The sequence below is a fragment of the Colletotrichum destructivum genome, chromosome 10 (assembly GCF_034447905.1).
Source record: "Colletotrichum destructivum chromosome 10, complete sequence".
NCBI lineage: Eukaryota > Fungi > Ascomycota > Sordariomycetes > Glomerellales > Glomerellaceae > Colletotrichum > Colletotrichum destructivum.
In genome coordinates, this window is record NC_085905.1 from 2623955 (window position 1) to 2641492 (window position 17538).

General features: G+C 53.0%; 5 protein-coding genes across 5 annotated transcripts; 2 read left to right on the forward strand and 3 right to left on the reverse strand.

Annotated features, from left to right (window-relative positions):
• Positions 1 to 49: 49 nt before the first annotated feature.
• On the forward strand, positions 50 to 1759 carry CDEST_15089 (Putative major facilitator superfamily, MFS transporter superfamily; the record flags this gene model as incomplete). The annotated part of the gene is made up of 5 exons (XM_062931245.1): positions 50 to 91; positions 116 to 397; positions 440 to 799; positions 854 to 1034; positions 1089 to 1759. 5 exons carry the CDS (start codon positions 50 to 52, stop codon positions 1757 to 1759), a joined length of 1536 nt encoding a protein of 511 aa, XP_062787296.1.
• Positions 1760 to 2081: 322 nt separating this feature from the next.
• On the reverse strand, positions 2082 to 4480 carry CDEST_15090 (uncharacterized protein). Its single transcript, XM_062931246.1, has 5 exons — positions 3532 to 4480; positions 3435 to 3471; positions 3307 to 3374; positions 2866 to 3239; positions 2082 to 2804 (listed from the first exon to the last, which is right to left on the reverse strand). The coding sequence occupies exons 1-5, from the start codon at positions 3700 to 3702 to the stop codon at positions 2147 to 2149; spliced, it is 1308 nt and encodes a 435-aa protein (XP_062787297.1). The 5' UTR covers positions 3703 to 4480; the 3' UTR covers positions 2082 to 2146.
• A 3843-nt stretch (positions 4481 to 8323) lies between these two features.
• On the reverse strand, positions 8324 to 9055 carry CDEST_15091 (uncharacterized protein). The gene is made up of 2 exons (XM_062931247.1): positions 8584 to 9055; positions 8324 to 8527 (listed from the first exon to the last, which is right to left on the reverse strand). Exons 1-2 carry the CDS (start codon positions 8937 to 8939, stop codon positions 8362 to 8364), a joined length of 522 nt encoding a protein of 173 aa, XP_062787298.1. The 5' UTR covers positions 8940 to 9055; the 3' UTR covers positions 8324 to 8361.
• A 3373-nt stretch (positions 9056 to 12428) lies between these two features.
• On the reverse strand, positions 12429 to 13802 carry CDEST_15092 (Putative O-methyltransferase domain, S-adenosyl-L-methionine-dependent methyltransferase superfamily; the record flags this gene model as incomplete). Its single annotated transcript, XM_062931248.1, has 4 exons — positions 12429 to 12730; positions 12794 to 13257; positions 13335 to 13449; positions 13511 to 13802. The coding sequence occupies 4 exons, from the start codon at positions 13800 to 13802 to the stop codon at positions 12429 to 12431; spliced, it is 1173 nt and encodes a 390-aa protein (XP_062787299.1).
• Positions 13803 to 16426: 2624 nt separating this feature from the next.
• CDEST_15093 (Putative Cell wall mannoprotein) lies at positions 16427 to 17537 on the forward strand. The gene is made up of 2 exons (XM_062931249.1): positions 16427 to 16752; positions 16969 to 17537. The coding sequence occupies exons 1-2, from the start codon at positions 16612 to 16614 to the stop codon at positions 17410 to 17412; spliced, it is 585 nt and encodes a 194-aa protein (XP_062787300.1). The 5' UTR covers positions 16427 to 16611; the 3' UTR covers positions 17413 to 17537.
• Position 17538: the final 1 nt, after the last annotated feature.

Genomic DNA, 17538 nt, shown 5'->3' on the forward strand with positions numbered 1-17538 from the left:
CCCTGATCTTGACGTCTTGCTTCTTGTGCATGTTCCTTACGTCTTTGGCATGTCGCCCCCTTCTCCCGGCCCAGGAAAGCTGAAACCAGGAGTGCAGCTACTGATGCCAGTGTAGGACCGCCTGATTATCACGACGGCCATTCCACAGATCACAGAAGAGTTTAAATCCGTCACCGACATTGCCTGGTATGGCGCTGCCTACCTGCTGGCCCAGTGCGCGTCCCAGCTCCTGTTTGGGAAGATCTACTCCTTATTCAACATTAAGGCCACGTTCTTGCTCTCCCTTCTCCTCTTCGAAATCGGGTCTGCTGTCTGCGGCGCGGCTCCCAGTTCGACAGTCTTCATCGTTGGTCGCGCTATTGCAGGGCTTGGTGGAGCTGGGATGTTGAGTGGTGTGGTAAGTGTTGTGCTCGGGTACAAACCCCCCCGAACATGACAGTTGCTGACCGATATGGACGTCCAGATCGCCATCTTTGTGCACACGATACCTCTCCACAAGCGTCCACTATACCAGGGTATGTTCGGCGCCGTATTCGGCGTTTCCTCCGTGACCGGACCGTTACTGGGAGGAGCTTTCACGTCAAAGGTCACCTGGAGATGGTGCTTCTACATCAATCTTCCTCTCGGTGGCCTGGCCGCTGTCGTGATATTCTGGATCCTCAAGCTCCCCGTTCGAGACACGACAAAACTTGACATCAAGACCAAGTTGAAGCAGCTAGACTTCTACGGCACTGCGCTTATTGTCCCTGCCACAGTCTCTCTGATATTGGCGTTGCAGTGGGGAGGTTCCATCTACACGGTGAGCCGGCAGATTGTGACTGTCATGGATGGCTTTTGGCTAACGACCTCGTAGTGGAACGACAAACGTATCATTATTCTGTTCGTTATGGCTGGTCTGTTGTTCTCTGGATTTGTTCTCGTTCAGATCTTTCTGCCCAAGACCGCCACAATCCAACCCCGAATCTTCAAGCAGCGCAGTATCATCGCCGGCTTCTTTTCGACGATTTGCATGGGATCACAACTGACCATCTTTGGTAATTTCTCATTTCCCAAAACATCGCCTCTCAACTAGGCTGACTCTTCCTCAGCTTACTACGTCCCGATCTGGTTCCAGGCCATCCAAGGAGTCTCGGCGGTTGAGTCCGGTGTCCGTCTACTCCCCCTGGTTCTCTCCATGGTCGTCGCCATGCTATCGGCCGGTGCTCTCGTTCGCCGCATAGGCTACTACACTCCCGTGATGATCTTTGGCGTCTGTATGATGTCCATCGGTGCTGGGCTGATGTACACCTTGCAAGTCGACGCGAGTAGCCCCCAATGGATCGGCTATCAAATCGTCTACGGCCTCGGCGCCGGATCCGCGACCCAAGCCCCAAACATCGCAGCGCAGACCGTCTTGCCGAAACGCGACGTCCCCGTCGGTGTTTCTCTCATGTATTTTGGCAACTTCGTGAGCAGCGCCATTTTCCTCTCGGTTGCCCAGAACATCTTCAACAACCAGCTATTACATCGCCTGTCGCCCATTGCCGGCATCGACCCGGAGTCGATCCTGGACAACGGCGTTACCTCGCTGACGAAACTCTCCACATCGGTCAGAATGCCGGTCTTGGTCGCGTACAACGAGGCGATTCGACGCATTTTTCTGTTGGCCCTGGTTCTTGTGTGCCTGGCCATGCTTGGTGCCTTGAGTCTGGAATGGCGAAGTACCAAGAAATCTCATGAAGAGGACGCTGGTGATGGAACCACGGGCAAGCAGGCATGATATGGGCTGCAATGTGCTTTGCATAATCAGATGACGACTTTCTGTCTGGCTCTGAACTACTCACAAGATTCTTGTGAGTGACTGCCTGCAGCTGATGGAAAAAAGGGAAAAAGAAAAAGGAGAAAAGGAGAAAAGGAGAAAAGCACCATCCATAGCTGCAGAGTTGGAGCAAACCACCACTCACTTCTAAGTAGTCACCAAACCGGCTGCTGCCATTGATTTACGACTATTATCTAAGCTGATTAGTTTTTATCTCGTTCTAATTTTCTCACGTGAGAGAAATTGCACAGAGTTTGGTTCAAGTTACCCAGACATCATCTTAGGGCAACATGTTCATAATTAAAGGTCATAACTAACTGACTAACATTATGTGTATCTCTTCCGCTTTCATGTAAATACCCTCTCCTCTACCTTTTGCGAAGATACCTGCACAATATCGCAGGTGACTTCGATTGGCGCCCCTGGTTTCAACTTGACCTTATCATCAGAGACCCGCGGTCCGGCCTCGATACGCGTTTCCACGACGGCGTCGTTGTGACTCTTAAATCGCCTCATCTCGATGGGCTTCTGTCGCCGCGTTGGCGAGGGCGAGCCCTTCCCCTGACTATCTCGACGCTCAATTACTGCCGGTCCCTGGATGGTCCTCTCTCCTTCGCGATCCGAGCTCGTGTGGCTAAGGTCGTAAGTCGTCATGTCGTACAGATCGGCCTTACTGTCTGTGGATCCGGTGCGGCGTTTCGAGCTGGGAATCGAGTAGTGGCCCGGCTTCCCTGGCGCGCCTCCGACCTCGAGGTCGCGAAGTTTCGAGGTGTTCCCTGTGTTGTGGGAGTAGCCGTCGTGCTGGCGGTGTCTCGAAGACTTGGCGGAGCGGCTCGCGAGGGCAGGGATAAAGCGAGAGGTGAGTGGGCGGAAGGTCGGGAGACAGGCGCACAACAGGCCGCTGCATAGTTCGCCGACAGACCACCCGGCCGTCTCGACGTTCGACCACGTAAAGTCCTCGTGGAGCTTGAGGAAGCTGATCCGGATGAAGGAAATAGTGCATGTGCTGTTGGAAACCTGCGTCAGTGTATTAAGTCCAGCTCGCTCGGAAGAGTGTTCCGACTTACAAGAAGCCCAGACAGAAGATGCCGAGCAGAACGTATTTCTGCCCACGGGCCAGGCTGAGTTTGTTGATCACCGGCAACGGCAATACAAACACAATGATGTCGGTGGCAATGTTGCCGGCGGCGTTGATGTAAAAGTACGGGTAGTTGGGGATGCACGAGCCGTCGATGGACTTGTCCCAGAAGGCGGGGATAGGGGAACAGTTGAAAATGGCGACGAGGATCTGTGAGACGCTCCACGCCCCGACGATGATCATGGCGGCTATGAAGACCTTTTTCATCCTTTGTACGGCCAGGACACGGTAGTATTGGAAGAGGAACGTCATCTTGATGCCAGCCAGGGCGGCGTTGTAAAAGACAATCGTTACGTAGAATGTCTGTAGCGGACGTGTCAGTGGAATGAACGCTTCACCACTGCCTCGCCTCTCCTTCCTTTTAGCATACCCTCATGTAGTTCTTGATTTGTTCAGGGGTGAGAAAGTAAACGTGACGGCCGAGGCCATTTTTAACGTCTTAGGAAGTTGTCAGTCATTATCACCAGTGAGGTTCAAAGGAGAGGATTGGTTACTCACTCCAAGCAACTGCGAAACCGCAAGCAAATACTAGGAGCTAAGAAGCCAGCATATGAGTTTGATGTTCGCCGGAGGGACACACAGCCAGCAGACTCACAAATGCAATAATGGAAGCCCAGTCATCCATCCCTACCTGTCTAATGAGACAACTCCGTACGTATATTCGTAATGAAACGGCGACAAAGGCTACTGAAAGAACAAAGCTGGTGACGCCGACCAGCAGCGGTCCCCGCGAATCGGTCGGGTCGATTCCGGGAGGCACTTCCATAATCTTTGCAGGACGTTACCAGAGGTCCGTCTTGGACAACACTGTGCTTCCCTCGGAAGTCTTCTCTGAATTATGGCGGTCTGCGAATGGCTGACATGCGGCGGTATGCGGTCCAAGTCCTTTCGAGGTGCTGGGTGCGATGGGTAGATGATGGGACATTAGACAAGAAACGGTAGGCCTTGGACGACCGCGGGACGTCACCTAACTATATCGACGAAAATTGAACGTGGGACTCTTTGCTAGGTCTTGGATCAAGGGGCATGCTCTGCTTTGGGCCAGCATGATCCGGGAACTGTGGAGAGAGGAAAGGGGAGAGAGGGCGTGAGACACTCCATGAGAAGGGGACAGCCCGCATTGAGTGATACCCTAGCACGCCTTGCGGACTTGAAAGACCCTCCCTCTTAAGATATTTCATGTCTCATATGGAGAGACGTGGAGACAGTCTGGAGGGATCGACGCCTCTATTTCCAAGGATGTTGGGCCATTTGCATTTGGGCATATGAAAGCCAGGAACCGTGCGCGCGGGAGGTGACTCGTGGAGTCGAGAGCCAGTCCGCACACACCAACGATAGGACGATGATACCCTTTTTGCGTTCTTGGACGCCTGCATGACGACCAACAAGGCGTTTGGCAAATAAGAAGTGCCACCTCGGCGGGCCCGTAGTGTGCGGCGTAGGCTCGGGACGGCTCCGCGTGGTGTTGACGACGTTGGGATGAACTAGCAAACTTTCGGCTTATCAACACAGACGGCATATGTGGGAAACGGTTTATGATGCCTGCCGGCCGGTGGTGCTCTGCCGCCAGGCTGAAAAGGGGGGGGGGGGGGGGGGCGCTATGAAAGAAAGTGTGTGTGTGAGAGAGAGAGAGAGAGAGAGAGAGAGAAGGAGAGAGAGGGTGCGCAAAGCGGTTCATACAGAGCTATCCCGGCTTTGTTGTCACCCTGGTATGCTGACGAGTCAACGACACCAGCGCCGCGGTCTAAGCCAAGGCGATCTGGACCTTGTACACTATCTTAGAGATGGCGCGACTCAGCCCAGGTGAAGTAGAGAGGTGCACTTGCAGTGTCTCAGGCCACCTCCTGTCATGTGCAAAAATATGGAGCTGAACGATTTGAATAGCCGTCCTGGTTCCTGCGAGTTGAGTGAGCACAGCTACTGTGTGTTGGGGGAATGAGCCAATGATGCTCTCCATGGGACGGTGATGGCTTTCAAGTTTGGGCCGCCGGGGGGCCCAAAGTAGGATGCCGCCCTTGCTAGTCTCTCCGAGAGGACAGGCAGGGGGGCTTGAGTCCATTCTAGCGTTGATCGGGACAAGAGGCAACTATCAAGCCAGGGTAGGACGCAAACAGGGTTCATGGCTGACTCGCATGTACTGGGCGATAAGTTTTGTCGCAATCGCCGGGCATCGACGATCAATCAGCAAATGTGATTAGGTTCCGGTAAAGCAGAAGAATCTGGTCACCACCAGAGACCAGGGGATGGGGAAGAGGGTTGGAGCCGGAAGTGTTGGCTGCGAGTACCTGTATGAGGAAAGCAAGCGTTTGAAACCAATGACGGGCGGGAGGGAAGGGTTGTTCATCTGATGATTCTGATCGGAGGGCTGGCTTTAACTGACAGAATTGGGTGAAACAATGACGGTTCAGATCTCCCTCGAACAATTGGACAGAATGTGTTGACGGTGTTTGCGCCTCGAGGGTATGAGACGTTCGATGCTTACAACTTGGCGATCTCTTGGAGAGCTTCCGAAATCAGCCCACATAAGCGGACGGTCATGTCTCAGGGCGGACGACGACCACGCCGTCGGAGGGACGAGCCGGGGGGAGTGGACGTTTTTCTTCAACGGCGTTTCTCTTTCGGGGAATTAGAGTATGGCTTGACGGTTGAGATGACTCAGGGACTCTTCTGCCCACTGCAGATAGACACATGTAATGATTGATTAGATGAGAAAGAGGCTGAGAAGCGTCCCGAAACCGACGCTGGCCCCTCTTGTCACATGGCTCTTGTTGACAATGTTCCGGCGAGGAATACAGACACATTCGATACCCCCTTCCCCTCCCCGGCGTACGGTGTAGTCGCCACGCTCGTGGCTTGCCATCACATCACGCCTTGACGTTCCATTCGGCAAAGCATTGCGCGGTTCCGCGCCCGCCAATGACGTGAACGTGACGAGGAAAGAGGTCCGTGAACCGAGCATCGCTGCAGGTATCGTCACTCTGATGAAGGTGAAGAGAGGAGTGTTTCTCTCGGGATGCGTGTAACTGCCATGTTGTTTGTGGGTTCTGTGGAGGGGGAGTGAGGGGGGGCATATTGTCGGTGCGTAAATGCCCACCAGAAAAGGTTCGTCTCGTGAGATCCGCTGAAGTGCCTACTGTGGGCAAACTGGATCCTACCGAGGATGGACTCCATCCGGGCTGGTTTACGTGGTTGCCGGGCCGCGGGAGCCGTGGCCGCGTTGAAGACGCGCGGGGGGGGGGGGGGATCACAAAGGCGGACAGTTAAGGGTCATGATTCCCACGCGGGTGGATGGATGTTACCGTCAACCTCAACAAGCGCGCGTCGAGCGGTTCCAAGGCTGTCATCTCCGTCAGGTCTGACTGGAGGCTCCAGGTTGCCTCAGAAGGTTGTGCCGAGTGCCGGGCGGACACCAGGAAGCGCGACCTACGAGGCTACGACGTAGGACGGGCTCCGCAGCAGAGGTGAGAGGCTATGTTTTAAGTTCATGAATGGCCTCTCCTCCTCCGTGGACCATCCCGGAACGCCGGGCATGTGAGAGTTTCTGGAGCAGCAGCTCCGTTACCACAGGCGTCGTCAATAACGAGTCAAAACTCTTTCCGAGAGACGCTTGGCCAATCTACCACGCAACAACTAGAGCTGTTCTCAAAGTGCGCCATTACTTCATCGCCTGCGGATCGGTCTTGGCAGGGGACCGTGATTACTATCGAAGTCAATTATCTGCTGATGCTTTTCCCCGTGTGGCGTATCGAGAATGGAGTCGTTCCCCTCCCCCTCCGCAGGCCCTCCACTAGACCCGTTCACCGAACTGTCAAGAAGGCATTTGGACCGAGATGTAACCCCTCTGGTGAGTGACAGGATACAGCAGCACCGTCACAAGAGATGTCCCGATTCGCAATCGTTTCATGTGCTCGGCAAGCATTCGAGGTGGGGGGGGGGGGGGTGGTACCTGATCTCCGGTGAATTGCATCCGTTTCCAAGCCCTCGTCAGCCTTTCGACTTGTAGCACGTGTGGTGTTGCGTGCTCGATCCCAATGCGGTGTCGTATTTCAGTGCCCGCCTTGGTCATGTTACATGCGTCTGTACGAATTTACCCCAAATAGCCTCTGAATGTGTGAGGAGCGGCAGTTTTCGGTAGAGCGGTAGCAGCCAATGTTCGGCAGTCCTCTCTTAAGGTTCGCGTTTCCATGAATAGATAAAGGAGGCATCCGCACCCACCGATGGCGTGCCTAACGGTAGCAACTACCAACGGCAAATCAGAGCCGAACATATGTAGTGATCATCACCGTCTTGGTCTCTACAGCCCTTATGCGCTGGCCGTATGACGGTGCTTGCTCAGCCCATGGATGGTCGCCTTTGGGTTTCCCGGATTTAAAGGGCTAGGAAGACAAACCCTGTTTCATGACTCGTAAGGCACTATGGAGGCCAGACGTCAGAAGTCCTCCCCAACAGCCTCCAGGGAACCAGCTTACCGATTCGGGCCTGTGAGACCTGCTCATTCCCTGCTGGTCACGAAATGAACTTAGCTTAGCTTAGCATAGAGCGTTGGTTCCCCCTGACATCTCACGTCCGGTCGAGCTTACGGGCGCTGCACCCGACAGCATGGTGGTGGCTGTGGGCGGCAGAATCAGGGCAATGCCTCCAATGGGGAGCCCCTCACTCTTTGTGGCTGACTTCTACGATGTAATACCGCCTTAATATGCTACGAAACCTTGCTCCAACTAGGCATTCCATGGTGTTTCCAAATGCCTTATCAGCAGAGACGGACACCTACTCGAAAGACGCGGCAGGCATAATCGTTCGAACGCCAAAACCGGCCAGGGATTTTACACATTCAGCTAAATAGAAGGACAGCCCACTGACCGACATCTTTCTACAAGTTCAACACTCCAAGCACTCTCTCCATGCGCTCGGCGTCCTCGTTGCGTCCGTCCACTGAAGCCGGCCGGACCCACTCCGTCACGATATGCCCCAGCTTGTTAACAAGACAACGCACGACAACCTCTCCACCCATGTCCGAATCCCATTACATTTCGTAATTCTTCCCCGCCGTCACACCGTAGATACCCTCAATGCGGTTTCGCGGCTGGCTGGCCAAATGGTAAGGCGTCGGACTCCTATCAGGATCACAATCCGAAGATTCTGGGTTCGAGTCCCAGGTTGGTCGACTTTTTGCTCGCAACTGACATGCGTAGTCCGTCATGTTGTTTCTAGGATATCGCGATCACACGTCGTGGCTAACTGAAAGCTAAATCGACATTGATGTGGGGAGAAAAAGAAATACAGAGTGTGTGTGTTTGTGTGTGTGCTATGTGCATGTGTGTGTGTGTCATTAACAAAGAGCGTTATAACTGGAACATCCATGTCGCATGCATAAATAGCCTCACTCTGGATTAATTATCGTTGATTCTCTACTAATCAGTGTAATTTACTGTCCCAAAAAGCCGCCAAGGTAGTCCGCCTTGCCAACAGGCACACCCTTTGCCCGAAGAATGGCGTATCCAGCGTTCAAGTGGAAGAAAAAGTTGGGGACGCCGTGGCTCAATGCCGCCTCCTTGGCCGTGACCTTCAGGACCTTTCCACCGAAAATGGGCCTGGTCAACCATGTTAGAAATCGACCTCTCTTTACGCGCTTCCGAGCAGTACTTACACGTCAACCTCGTTATCCGCTTTGGCGTTGACGGTGGCGGCGTCAACCTTGCTGAGCAAGTCGAGCGCTTCCTGGATGCGCTTGTGCAGATCCTCGACCGTCTTCTCCTTGTTCTCGAAGGGCTCCAACTCCTCGCCCGTCAGGCGGGCGATGTTGGTCTTGACGGTCTTGGTGGCGTTCTGTACCTGAAAGAGAAGGGGCAGCTGGTCCGGAATGAGGCGTGCCTCGGGATATGTGTTGACATCGATGTTGTTGGCCTTGGCATGCTCCTCGGCTTTGCTCAGGATGTGGTCAAAAGTCTTGAGACCCTTGACGAAGATGGGAATGATAAAGTCGTAAGTGGTGACTGAGGACATCTTTGCGGCTCTGGTTTTTAAAATTTGGCGAATGAGAGAATCGTTACCTCGTAATTGTCGGGAAGGTCGGGTGGTGTTGCTTATATGAACTGGTAATAAAGTTTGATGCTTGTGTGCCGAACTCCGAACCGACTTCTACGAGATGCTAGCAGCGCGCCCGTCGGCTTTATAGTTGGTTTCTCGAGCCGTTCGAAGCGGTACCGCGACGATTTGTAAGACGCCCGGGAATTGCGTGCTTGGTAAGCCTCATGGTGCCGTATATGCGAGTCAATCTCACAACAGGCGGTGACCGCCAGGCACGCCCCAGATCTCGCGAAGATCTAGCGTCCTTGAGTGGCTTTGGGATGTCGTGACACTCTGGGGTTGAGGGGTTTCCCCTTAATGTTGCCTCATTGGGTAGCTCGACGTGCGGTTGGCACCATCCCGGTGGAACGTCACGTTATCGGTCGACGGATGGCGTCATCAGACAACGAGCCCCGCGATATCGCTTCATCGAGAACTACTCGTGATAGAACTGACTCTGAGTCGGTGACAATGTCGATTTATCATGCGACCCCGCTGATCACGATAAGACGCAAGAGGGGCTCGGAGGAGCTGAGAACCCATGTCCGAGGTCGGCCATCGACGACTGTTGGAGATCGTCAGTCGACAGATAATGTTGTGAATTGGGGGATAATCCAAGCAGCCTTGATAATCATTCAAAACGTAGAGAGAGAGAGAGAGAGAGAGAGAGAGAGTAAATTTGATTTAGTTTCTCATGGTATCCAACCTGTTTGGACAAATGTCGTAAAATCTAGGGGCCCGGAGCATCGAGTGATATAACTGAAGATCCATATCAGCTCGCCACAATAGAACCCAAGGTAACTGACGCAGATTAATCATGTTCAATTAACGTCTGGTTCGCTCCTAGGTAGCTTTCACAGCTCATTTGGTGATGTTGAACTGACCATATTCTGAAAGACCGAGAGACAGGCATTTTGTCAAAGCCGTGCTGCGATTTCTTCTTCACAAACACCCATGTGTATAAGATGCCCTATCGGGTACTGGTATTAGTCAGTAATTTCACCAAACTGAAACACGAATTCCATCTCAGGTGTATCGGTCTTCCAGGTGAGTTCGCGTTCTCTAGAAGGGCAGGGACTTGGGCATCGGTCAGTCGAGCGATGATTCAGTCTGTCTGTCGCCGCAGCAGCGCGGACTGGACGATATATTTGCTGCGAAGCATGCGGCTAGAAGCCTTAGATTGATCTCCTTCCCAGATCTAGATATGCGAGATGTGTAAGGCGATTGTCAGCTTTTGACAAATTGTATGGAAATCCTATAGCTGACGATTAGCTGGAAGAGTGACAACTCTTCTTACCCACCCCTTAGTATCGGAAGCGAAACCATTCGCCGCCGGTTCATTTCTTGTAAACTATATGATCCCTAATAATATTCGAACCAACTGTTCCTTGTAATACAGGTGAGTAGATAACCACTGTGGTCTAGGTCATCTTCCGTATTTCTAGCAGCAAACCCGGCTAGTAAACCAGTGGGTTCATGTTGAATGCAACCCATCACTTTTCGTATGCTTTTTCGAATGATCGGAAGGCTTGTATACGCAGTTTGCTGTCCAGATAGTCGGCAAATCTCATCGGTTTGTCTCAATCAGCTTTCACGTAAAACGGTGGTATGGCGAAAGCAATCAAAGTTGCTTATGTTGGCAACAGAGATAGCAGAGATGCGGCAGATCTCATTGAACACATTCAAGTCTGTGTTACAGAGATTTAATTTCACACTTATAGCTTGGGGCTCAGCCTGACTGCTCATGGGTGACCGTTCTTGACCGAAGCATCGACATCGGCCGTGGGCAGCGTGGTTCTGATCACTTGCCACGACGCCGGCCTCAGAACTATCATATCTGCTGGTTATCATCGAAGAAGCATCAAGTAGGTGATTACAAGCCTGTCACGCCAAGCACCCAAATTGACAGCCATAAAGGTCTAACCTATTATGGAAACATTATGTGAATGGGTTACAAGCAGGAGAAACTCCAGCACATCACCGATGCTCTAAAGAGAGGATCTCAGACTTTTTTTTTTTAACCCAGTTTGACTCAATTCTAGCATTCAAGTGAAAAACAGAGCCATTTTAGTGACGGTTGGGTGGCGACGCCAACCGACCTGGATTGCAACGCTGAGGATACCCGAAATGCATCTTGGTCATCACAGGATAATATGTTTCGCTAAAAGAGTAAACACGGCCCTCGGTTTCTGTGCAAACGATTCGATGGGTTTCGTTTCGAGTCGTAAAGCACGCCCAAAGAGAGATCTGTTGAGAAATGAACGAAGGGCAGGATGTTCAGCCGCAGCAGCTCCGGCAAGCCATGGGTCTCCAATAGCTTGACCTGGAAACATTCAAACGAGCCGGCCCAGCACTTCATAATCTCTATTTCACGATTGGCTCAGTGCGTAAGATCTTTTTCTTTGGGGACATTGCCAATGAGATATATTCTCTGGCCTTTGTCACGATCCGTCAATTCCGTGCGCCCAGTTTGACGTCGGCTCAAGTTCTCTCCTCGTCACAGACAGCAGATAGTCCGTATGCCCAAATACATCCTAGATATCTACATTTGAAATGTTTCTAAATACAAAATGGTCCATTCTTCTCTCACGTACGCAGGTAATGAAAAAAGACATCCCATCAGCAGATATGTGTGCGTGTGTGCGCGCGTTGTAATCAACCGTCTGCTCCAAACGAGTTCAACACATGTGTGACCTGGTCTTAATTCTGAAGGTGTTTAACATACATCCAGCCCTCCAGAAGGAAGTATCAAATCTTGGTTAATGAACAGAATCGCAGACCAAAAAGTGTTAGTTCGGACCCTGTGTCCTGGTTCTTGATTGCACGGCTGGGTACACCGTCTTGTGCCACCTCGTAGGCAAAACTATGTTTGAGGGTCTGAAAGGGATGCCTGAACGCTTGTTGATCGGTAGCGTTCGTGAACTTGAGCAACGAAGACCTATCGCCAAGTTTCTTGCTCATCATGCTTTTGGATCATCCTATGTTCTCAAACCTGGAGATTGGATGGTCAAATTCACCCGCCTTCGGGCAGCGTTTTTGGCATGTGTCTACAGCAGTGATGTTTGTCAAGCCGGTTAAGGTTGTTTCATGGCCTGTTCCAGGTTGAAATGGAGACGGGTAAACTTCCAAGTGGGGGAAGGGTGAAGAACGGGTTGCCTCACCCTGCAAGGCCTCGAGGGCGGAGTATTAGACTGATGATGTGGATTTACAGGCAGCGGAACTCAATCCGCCCCTGGTTTTGGGTCAAAAAGTCAAAGGAGAACTTCAATCAAACTTCACTGAACACTCTCTGTCAACAAGTTGGCCAATTAGGTTCGATGAAAGCCGTGTCAGAATTACCGCTATTTGCAAAACTCTAGTTAAAACGTGTCGTCTTAGACGATGGGATGTATCGTCAGTACTATTCTCAGTGGCCTACGTCTCGAATCAGGCCTTGGAACATTCAATGACTTGCATCTTCTTTTCCAAGCCATGAATCCTTTCAATCTTTAAGCCCGCGCGGGCCACCACGGACTCCCAGTCCGCGGCCGTTCGCTCCTTTCCGCCAATGTTCATCATGCCAAAGTCCGTCATAGCGCCAACGGACGGAGGAGGGTTCTGGAGGACGTATTCGACGACCAAGACTTTGCTGTCCCAGCCCATGGCGTCCGAAAGCCGGGACAGGATCTTGACGCTGTCATCGTCGCCGTAGTCGTGTAGACACCGGCGGATCCAATAGATCAGTGCGTCTGCATGCGTCAACTCATGTGCGGAGATGATAAGAAAAAGGGGAGTGTGGTTTGCAAACTTACTCTTGACGGGCTGCTCAGCGTGGAAGTCGTGCACCTGCAGCTTGACATGTTCTAGCCCAGGGTCCTTGAGTGCGGCCACTTGTTCAATGACCTCGTCTCGGTCCTGCAGAATCACGCGTTCTGCAGGGAGAAAAGGGTTCTCCTCCAAGATGGCCTTGATTGCATGCCCCTTACTGCCGCCCACGTCGACGAAAACGGGACTGTCGTTTCCTTCTGACAGCTTTGACTCAACCCAACCGAAGTCGTAGATTCCCTCGAGGGGAACGAATTGCTGCGCCATCTCCATGCCCTTCATGAACCTTTTCACCTGCTCGGGGTTCTCCCGATGGAGCTCCCAGATCTCTTTCTCCGGCCGTCCGCGGGCGAAAGAGTAGGGCGTGTGGGCCCGCGTTGCAGGCTCGCGCCGGCCATACTTCGCGAAGTACTCCGGAAGCTTTAAAGCTGTGATGATGTGCTCTTCAAAACTTTTTTTGGAATGTGTTAGTGGGTAGACGCCATGGGGGGAGGAATCGGTGATGTGAAGACTTGCATCATGCGGAACAATAGCTCGTCGGCGGTTCCCGAGAGATACAACTTTGACTTCTCATTGTGCGCAACTTTGTCGTAGCCAATCTGTGTCAAGATCCCGCCAGATATGAGAACCCAAGATAGACGCCCTTGAGATGTTGTTAGCACCCATCGCAGGAATTAGGAAGGGGACCTTGGACGACGACTCACTGATCAGAGAGACATCCGCCTCCAGCTTCTTGGCCAGATGGGTATATGATATTGAACCATCCAAAGGAATCATATCGAAGACCTTCCAGTCCAAAAAAAGCTTCAGACCGACAAAGTCCATGGCGTGGATCGCTCTGTCCATCCAGTCGGGCATTGGCCCTCTGGCTGCGTCGATGACCCTCTGGCCAATGACGATGGCCGCGTCGTTCTTCTCGGCGTCACTGGATTGCGAAGTCGCCAGCTGTGAAAGCTGGGATGCTAATCCGGAAAGAATGTCGGAAGAGTTGCTCATCGTTGCGGTTGCGAATGTCAACGTGCGTATCGTGGCTTCTGGTTAGGGAGGGGCTTTGGTATGCTGAAATGATTCAACTTGGATGTGATGATTTATATACAAATCTCTGATTGCAAACTCTTGAGGAATGTGTTTGGTGATTATATACTACATGGTGTTCAGCTATCGTCAGGTATACTCCAACGACTGAGTTGATACCGAGACTTACGGCCGAGCTCTCGATAACCCGACCGAATTCACCGAAGCCGTGTGGAGCTCGAATGGCCGACGATGGGTCCGCTTTCCCGATATCCCCGCGCCGATGGTGGGGCCGAATCCTTCGGTCCTTTTTGACATGGATCCCACTGCCTCTGGTTATTTGAGAAACAACCGGCCAAGACCCCGTCGGAACCGAGAGGGCGATCCGGACATATCCGCTCGTTTCTGACAATCAAAACGGCCCAGCCTCAAAAAAGCCCCAGCGACTTGACGCACGAATCGCATTTCCGCTGTCAGATGTCACACGTCCTCGCGCCATTCGTCGTAGTTGTCGCCCAGTCTCCCCATTTGCTGCCCTTCCCAATCCCCGCCCTCCCTGATGCGGCGAATAACCGCACTCGCATCGGTTGCATTCTCTAGACTTGAGGAGTCAGAACGACATGACCACAGAGCGGCGCGACCCCGACGGTGTCTGACAGATTTCTCGAACAAATCCCGTGTCTCCTCTGGCAGAACAACCCCTGGGGGGAACGGAACAGACGAGATTCCGCGCAACTCTGCAACTCTACACCAAACAGCAAAGCCGCGTTTGCCCATTTTTCAAAACGTCTTTTTGCCTCCTGTCTCCGTCTCCAGTTGACACAAAGGTTGCCGGAAGAGGAAAACCTAAGGCCGACTCATAGCCCATGAGTGACAAAGACCGACGGAGCCAATCTGTTTCTGGCTTGACTGTCTCATTTTCTTCTTCTCTAGTCTTCCGGATCTCTTGCATTGTTCCGGTTCGACGCTGGCCGATGAACCGACGGGCCCTGCGTTCGCGATATAGGGGTGTGTGGCAGGCGATTAGCCGTCACGACGTGTCATTCGATTCGGGCCTCCGTGACTATGACACGCCCAAATCGGCAACGACATCATGGCTTCCCCTTCCTAGCATCAGCCAAGACAACACCGCGTGTCCCCCCGATTGAAGCGGCCGTGCCGTAGTTGTCGCCAAGAAAAAAGTAGGGCATGGTGCGGAGACTCTGTCTTGTTTGCCATGTCTCTCGCCATCGTGGGGATCGCGTATTGCTCCGTACTTACCTGCATTCGTTCCGACCCATTTCCCCTACTGCTAAGGTTAAATATGGTGCCGCCTTTGGAGTACAGCCGTGTGCCGTGAGCCGCCGACCGTTGCCTGGTCTCTGCGCAGCCGGCCCCTTGCGGCGATCGAGAGGCTCAACTCGTTTGACCCTGTTTAGAGGCCATCCCTGACTGAATGACGTCCGCCTTTCCCAGAGAAGGTTTTCTCCTCGAGGTTACCTCTTTAGGTAGTCCAAACGTCAAGCGTCCATCGGCTTATGCGTCGTAGGTTGGGTTGAGGATTCTGGTAGCCCCAGCTGTTTGGTGTGTTGGATCGCCTACATCGCGGGCGAATCCCTGCAATTCGTTGACGAATGACAGATGTCGTCGTGCTTGAAGCTCTTTGACTTTCTGACTCGAGGTGATCTCAGAAGGGTGTGCTTGCGCATTCAGCCTCATAAAGGCAAAGTCTTGAAGAGTCGAGAGAGAGAGAGAGAGAGAGAGTGTGTGTGTGTGTGTGTAACTGTGTGTGAGAGCCTCAACCCTGCATCCTCTTCCCCCATTGCCACCCACTGCCCGCAAGGAGATCCTGGGCAAGCGAGTTGTCCTCCTCCAAACGTCTCACGAAGTTGTTCAGAGAGGCGTTGTGTCCAGGTCATGGGGATCCCTGGCGATTGTCGAGGATGCTGGCTACACTTGACCCTTCTGAGACGACTTGGACGGCCGAGTTTCGTTTCATCTGAACTCCCAACGCTCGAAGCGCGCACTATCAACCACATTGGCTGCCCACACTAGCACCATGCATGCAAGACAAATTCACATACTCTCTCTCTTCGACATGTCGCATTGTTCGATTCGTCAATACGTACCGTGAAGGGTGGTGGGGGGAGAAAGCGTCTGCGGCTCTCCTCAACCAAAAGGGACTGAAGTCGAGACCGCTTCTCACCACTTGGACACCAATCAACCGCGTCCCAACTCGGTACACACACACGCACATACACACACACTCAAGCCATACCCTCGACCATTCGCGGCAAACAGGGAAGGACTGCCGAACGACGTCCGGAAGAGACTGCATCGCAAGACATCGTACTGTTTGGTCCAGTGAGATAATAATATCCACACTTAATCGTTTCCATCGTCTCAGACTCCGGGGGGCAGGGTGGGCTGTGCGCTTCCTTGCCTTGATGGGGGGAGGGGGGAAGTGGTTGTGAGGGGAGAGAGGAAAGTTGCCGCCGAAGCGAACTCTGGAGATGATGCGGCGGCACATGAGACCAGCACGCAGCCATTCGTTCGAAAATGTATATCAAGCTGATGGTGCCCGGCTCACCTTCGGGGATGGAAGAGGAGGAATAAAGCATCCATCACCAAAACAAACTCAAGTCTGCACAGACACTCCCAACGCTCATACATATATCCTCCCAGGTTGGAGTAGAGACTGGTCCAATTGTATTCACCTAATCGACCTCTCTCTCTTTTTCTCTTTCTCTCTCCGTCTCTTTTGTTTTGATACCAACCCTTTCGAAATCACTCTGGCTAGTGAACCGTCAACATGCAGCTGACCAAGACTCTTCTTCTCGCCCTTGTCGGCACGGCCTTTGCATCTCCCATTGAGAAGCGCCAAGCCGCCATTATCCAGCAGGCCGTCACTGAAGTCCAGGGCGCTATCTCGAAGCTCGATACCGCAGTAAAGGTACGTCGGTCCGAACATCGGGCATAGCGGGAGGTGGGGAGGAGGGACGAGGAGGGACGGGGGGGGGGGGGGGGCAAGGCCCGTTGAAGGGAGGAATCTAAGGAGCCTTGAGAATCCCACACGAGGGGGGGTGTATGGGTGTGGTGGTTGATGTCCCAAGGCGCAGTGGTTTAAATGTCTATCAATCTCAACAAACTAACACACGCAAACCTACAGGGCGTTGGCGACGACATTGCCTCTGCACAGCCCGTCCTGGCCGCTGCCACCGATGTCAAGACCGTCATCACCAAGGCAGGCAACGACATCCAGGCCGCCCAGCCCCTGCAGCTCCAGGAGGCCCTCGGCCTCCAGCAGATCGCCGGCGACCTCCAGACGTCGGCGACTGGGCTGATCGATACCATCATCGCCAAGAAGCCCAACTTTGACAAGCTCGGCGTCTCGAGCGTCGTGCTCCAGAACCTCCAGGAGCAGAAGAGCACCACCACGAGCCTCGGCCAGGCCCTCATCTCCAAGGTCCCCGCCATCGGTCAGGGCATCGCCCAGCAGGCCATCGACCAGATCTCGGCCGTCCTCGACAGGGGCATCCAGGCCTACTCTGCCGGCGGTGGTGCCGCTCCCGCTGTAGGGGGTGGCGCTGCCGCGCAGCCAGTGGGTGCGTAAAAGCACATAATAACCCCTTTCGTCGCGCGCGCCCTTTTTCCTTTTCTCTTCTTCTTTCGTCGTTTTCCCCTCTCATCAGCATCTGTCCGTTCGTCCGACTGTATCTACTAGCGAGATTGTCTCTTG

Excerpts from the sequence above, each read along its gene's own strand:
- CDEST_15090 (XM_062931246.1), bottom strand. The coding sequence starts at position 3,702 with ATGGAAGTGCCTCCCGGAATCGACCCGACCGATTCGCGGGGACCGCTG. Across the intron at positions 3,472-3,531 it reads GGGCTTCCATTATTGCATTT|CTCCTAGTATTTGCTTGCGG; the intron begins GTGAGTCTGCTG and ends CTGGCTTCTTAG. Across the intron at positions 3,375-3,434 it reads CGGTTTCGCAGTTGCTTGGA|ACGTTAAAAATGGCCTCGGC; the intron begins GTGAGTAACCAA and ends CAACTTCCTAAG.
- CDEST_15091 (XM_062931247.1), bottom strand. The coding sequence starts at position 8,939 with ATGTCCTCAGTCACCACTTACGACTTTATCATTCCCATCTTCGTCAAG. Across the intron at positions 8,528-8,583 it reads GCGGATAACGAGGTTGACGT|GCCCATTTTCGGTGGAAAGG; the intron begins GTAAGTACTGCT and ends ATGGTTGACCAG.
- CDEST_15093 (XM_062931249.1), top strand. The coding sequence starts at position 16,612 with ATGCAGCTGACCAAGACTCTTCTTCTCGCCCTTGTCGGCACGGCCTTT. Across the intron at positions 16,753-16,968 it reads AGCTCGATACCGCAGTAAAG|GGCGTTGGCGACGACATTGC; the intron begins GTACGTCGGTCC and ends GCAAACCTACAG.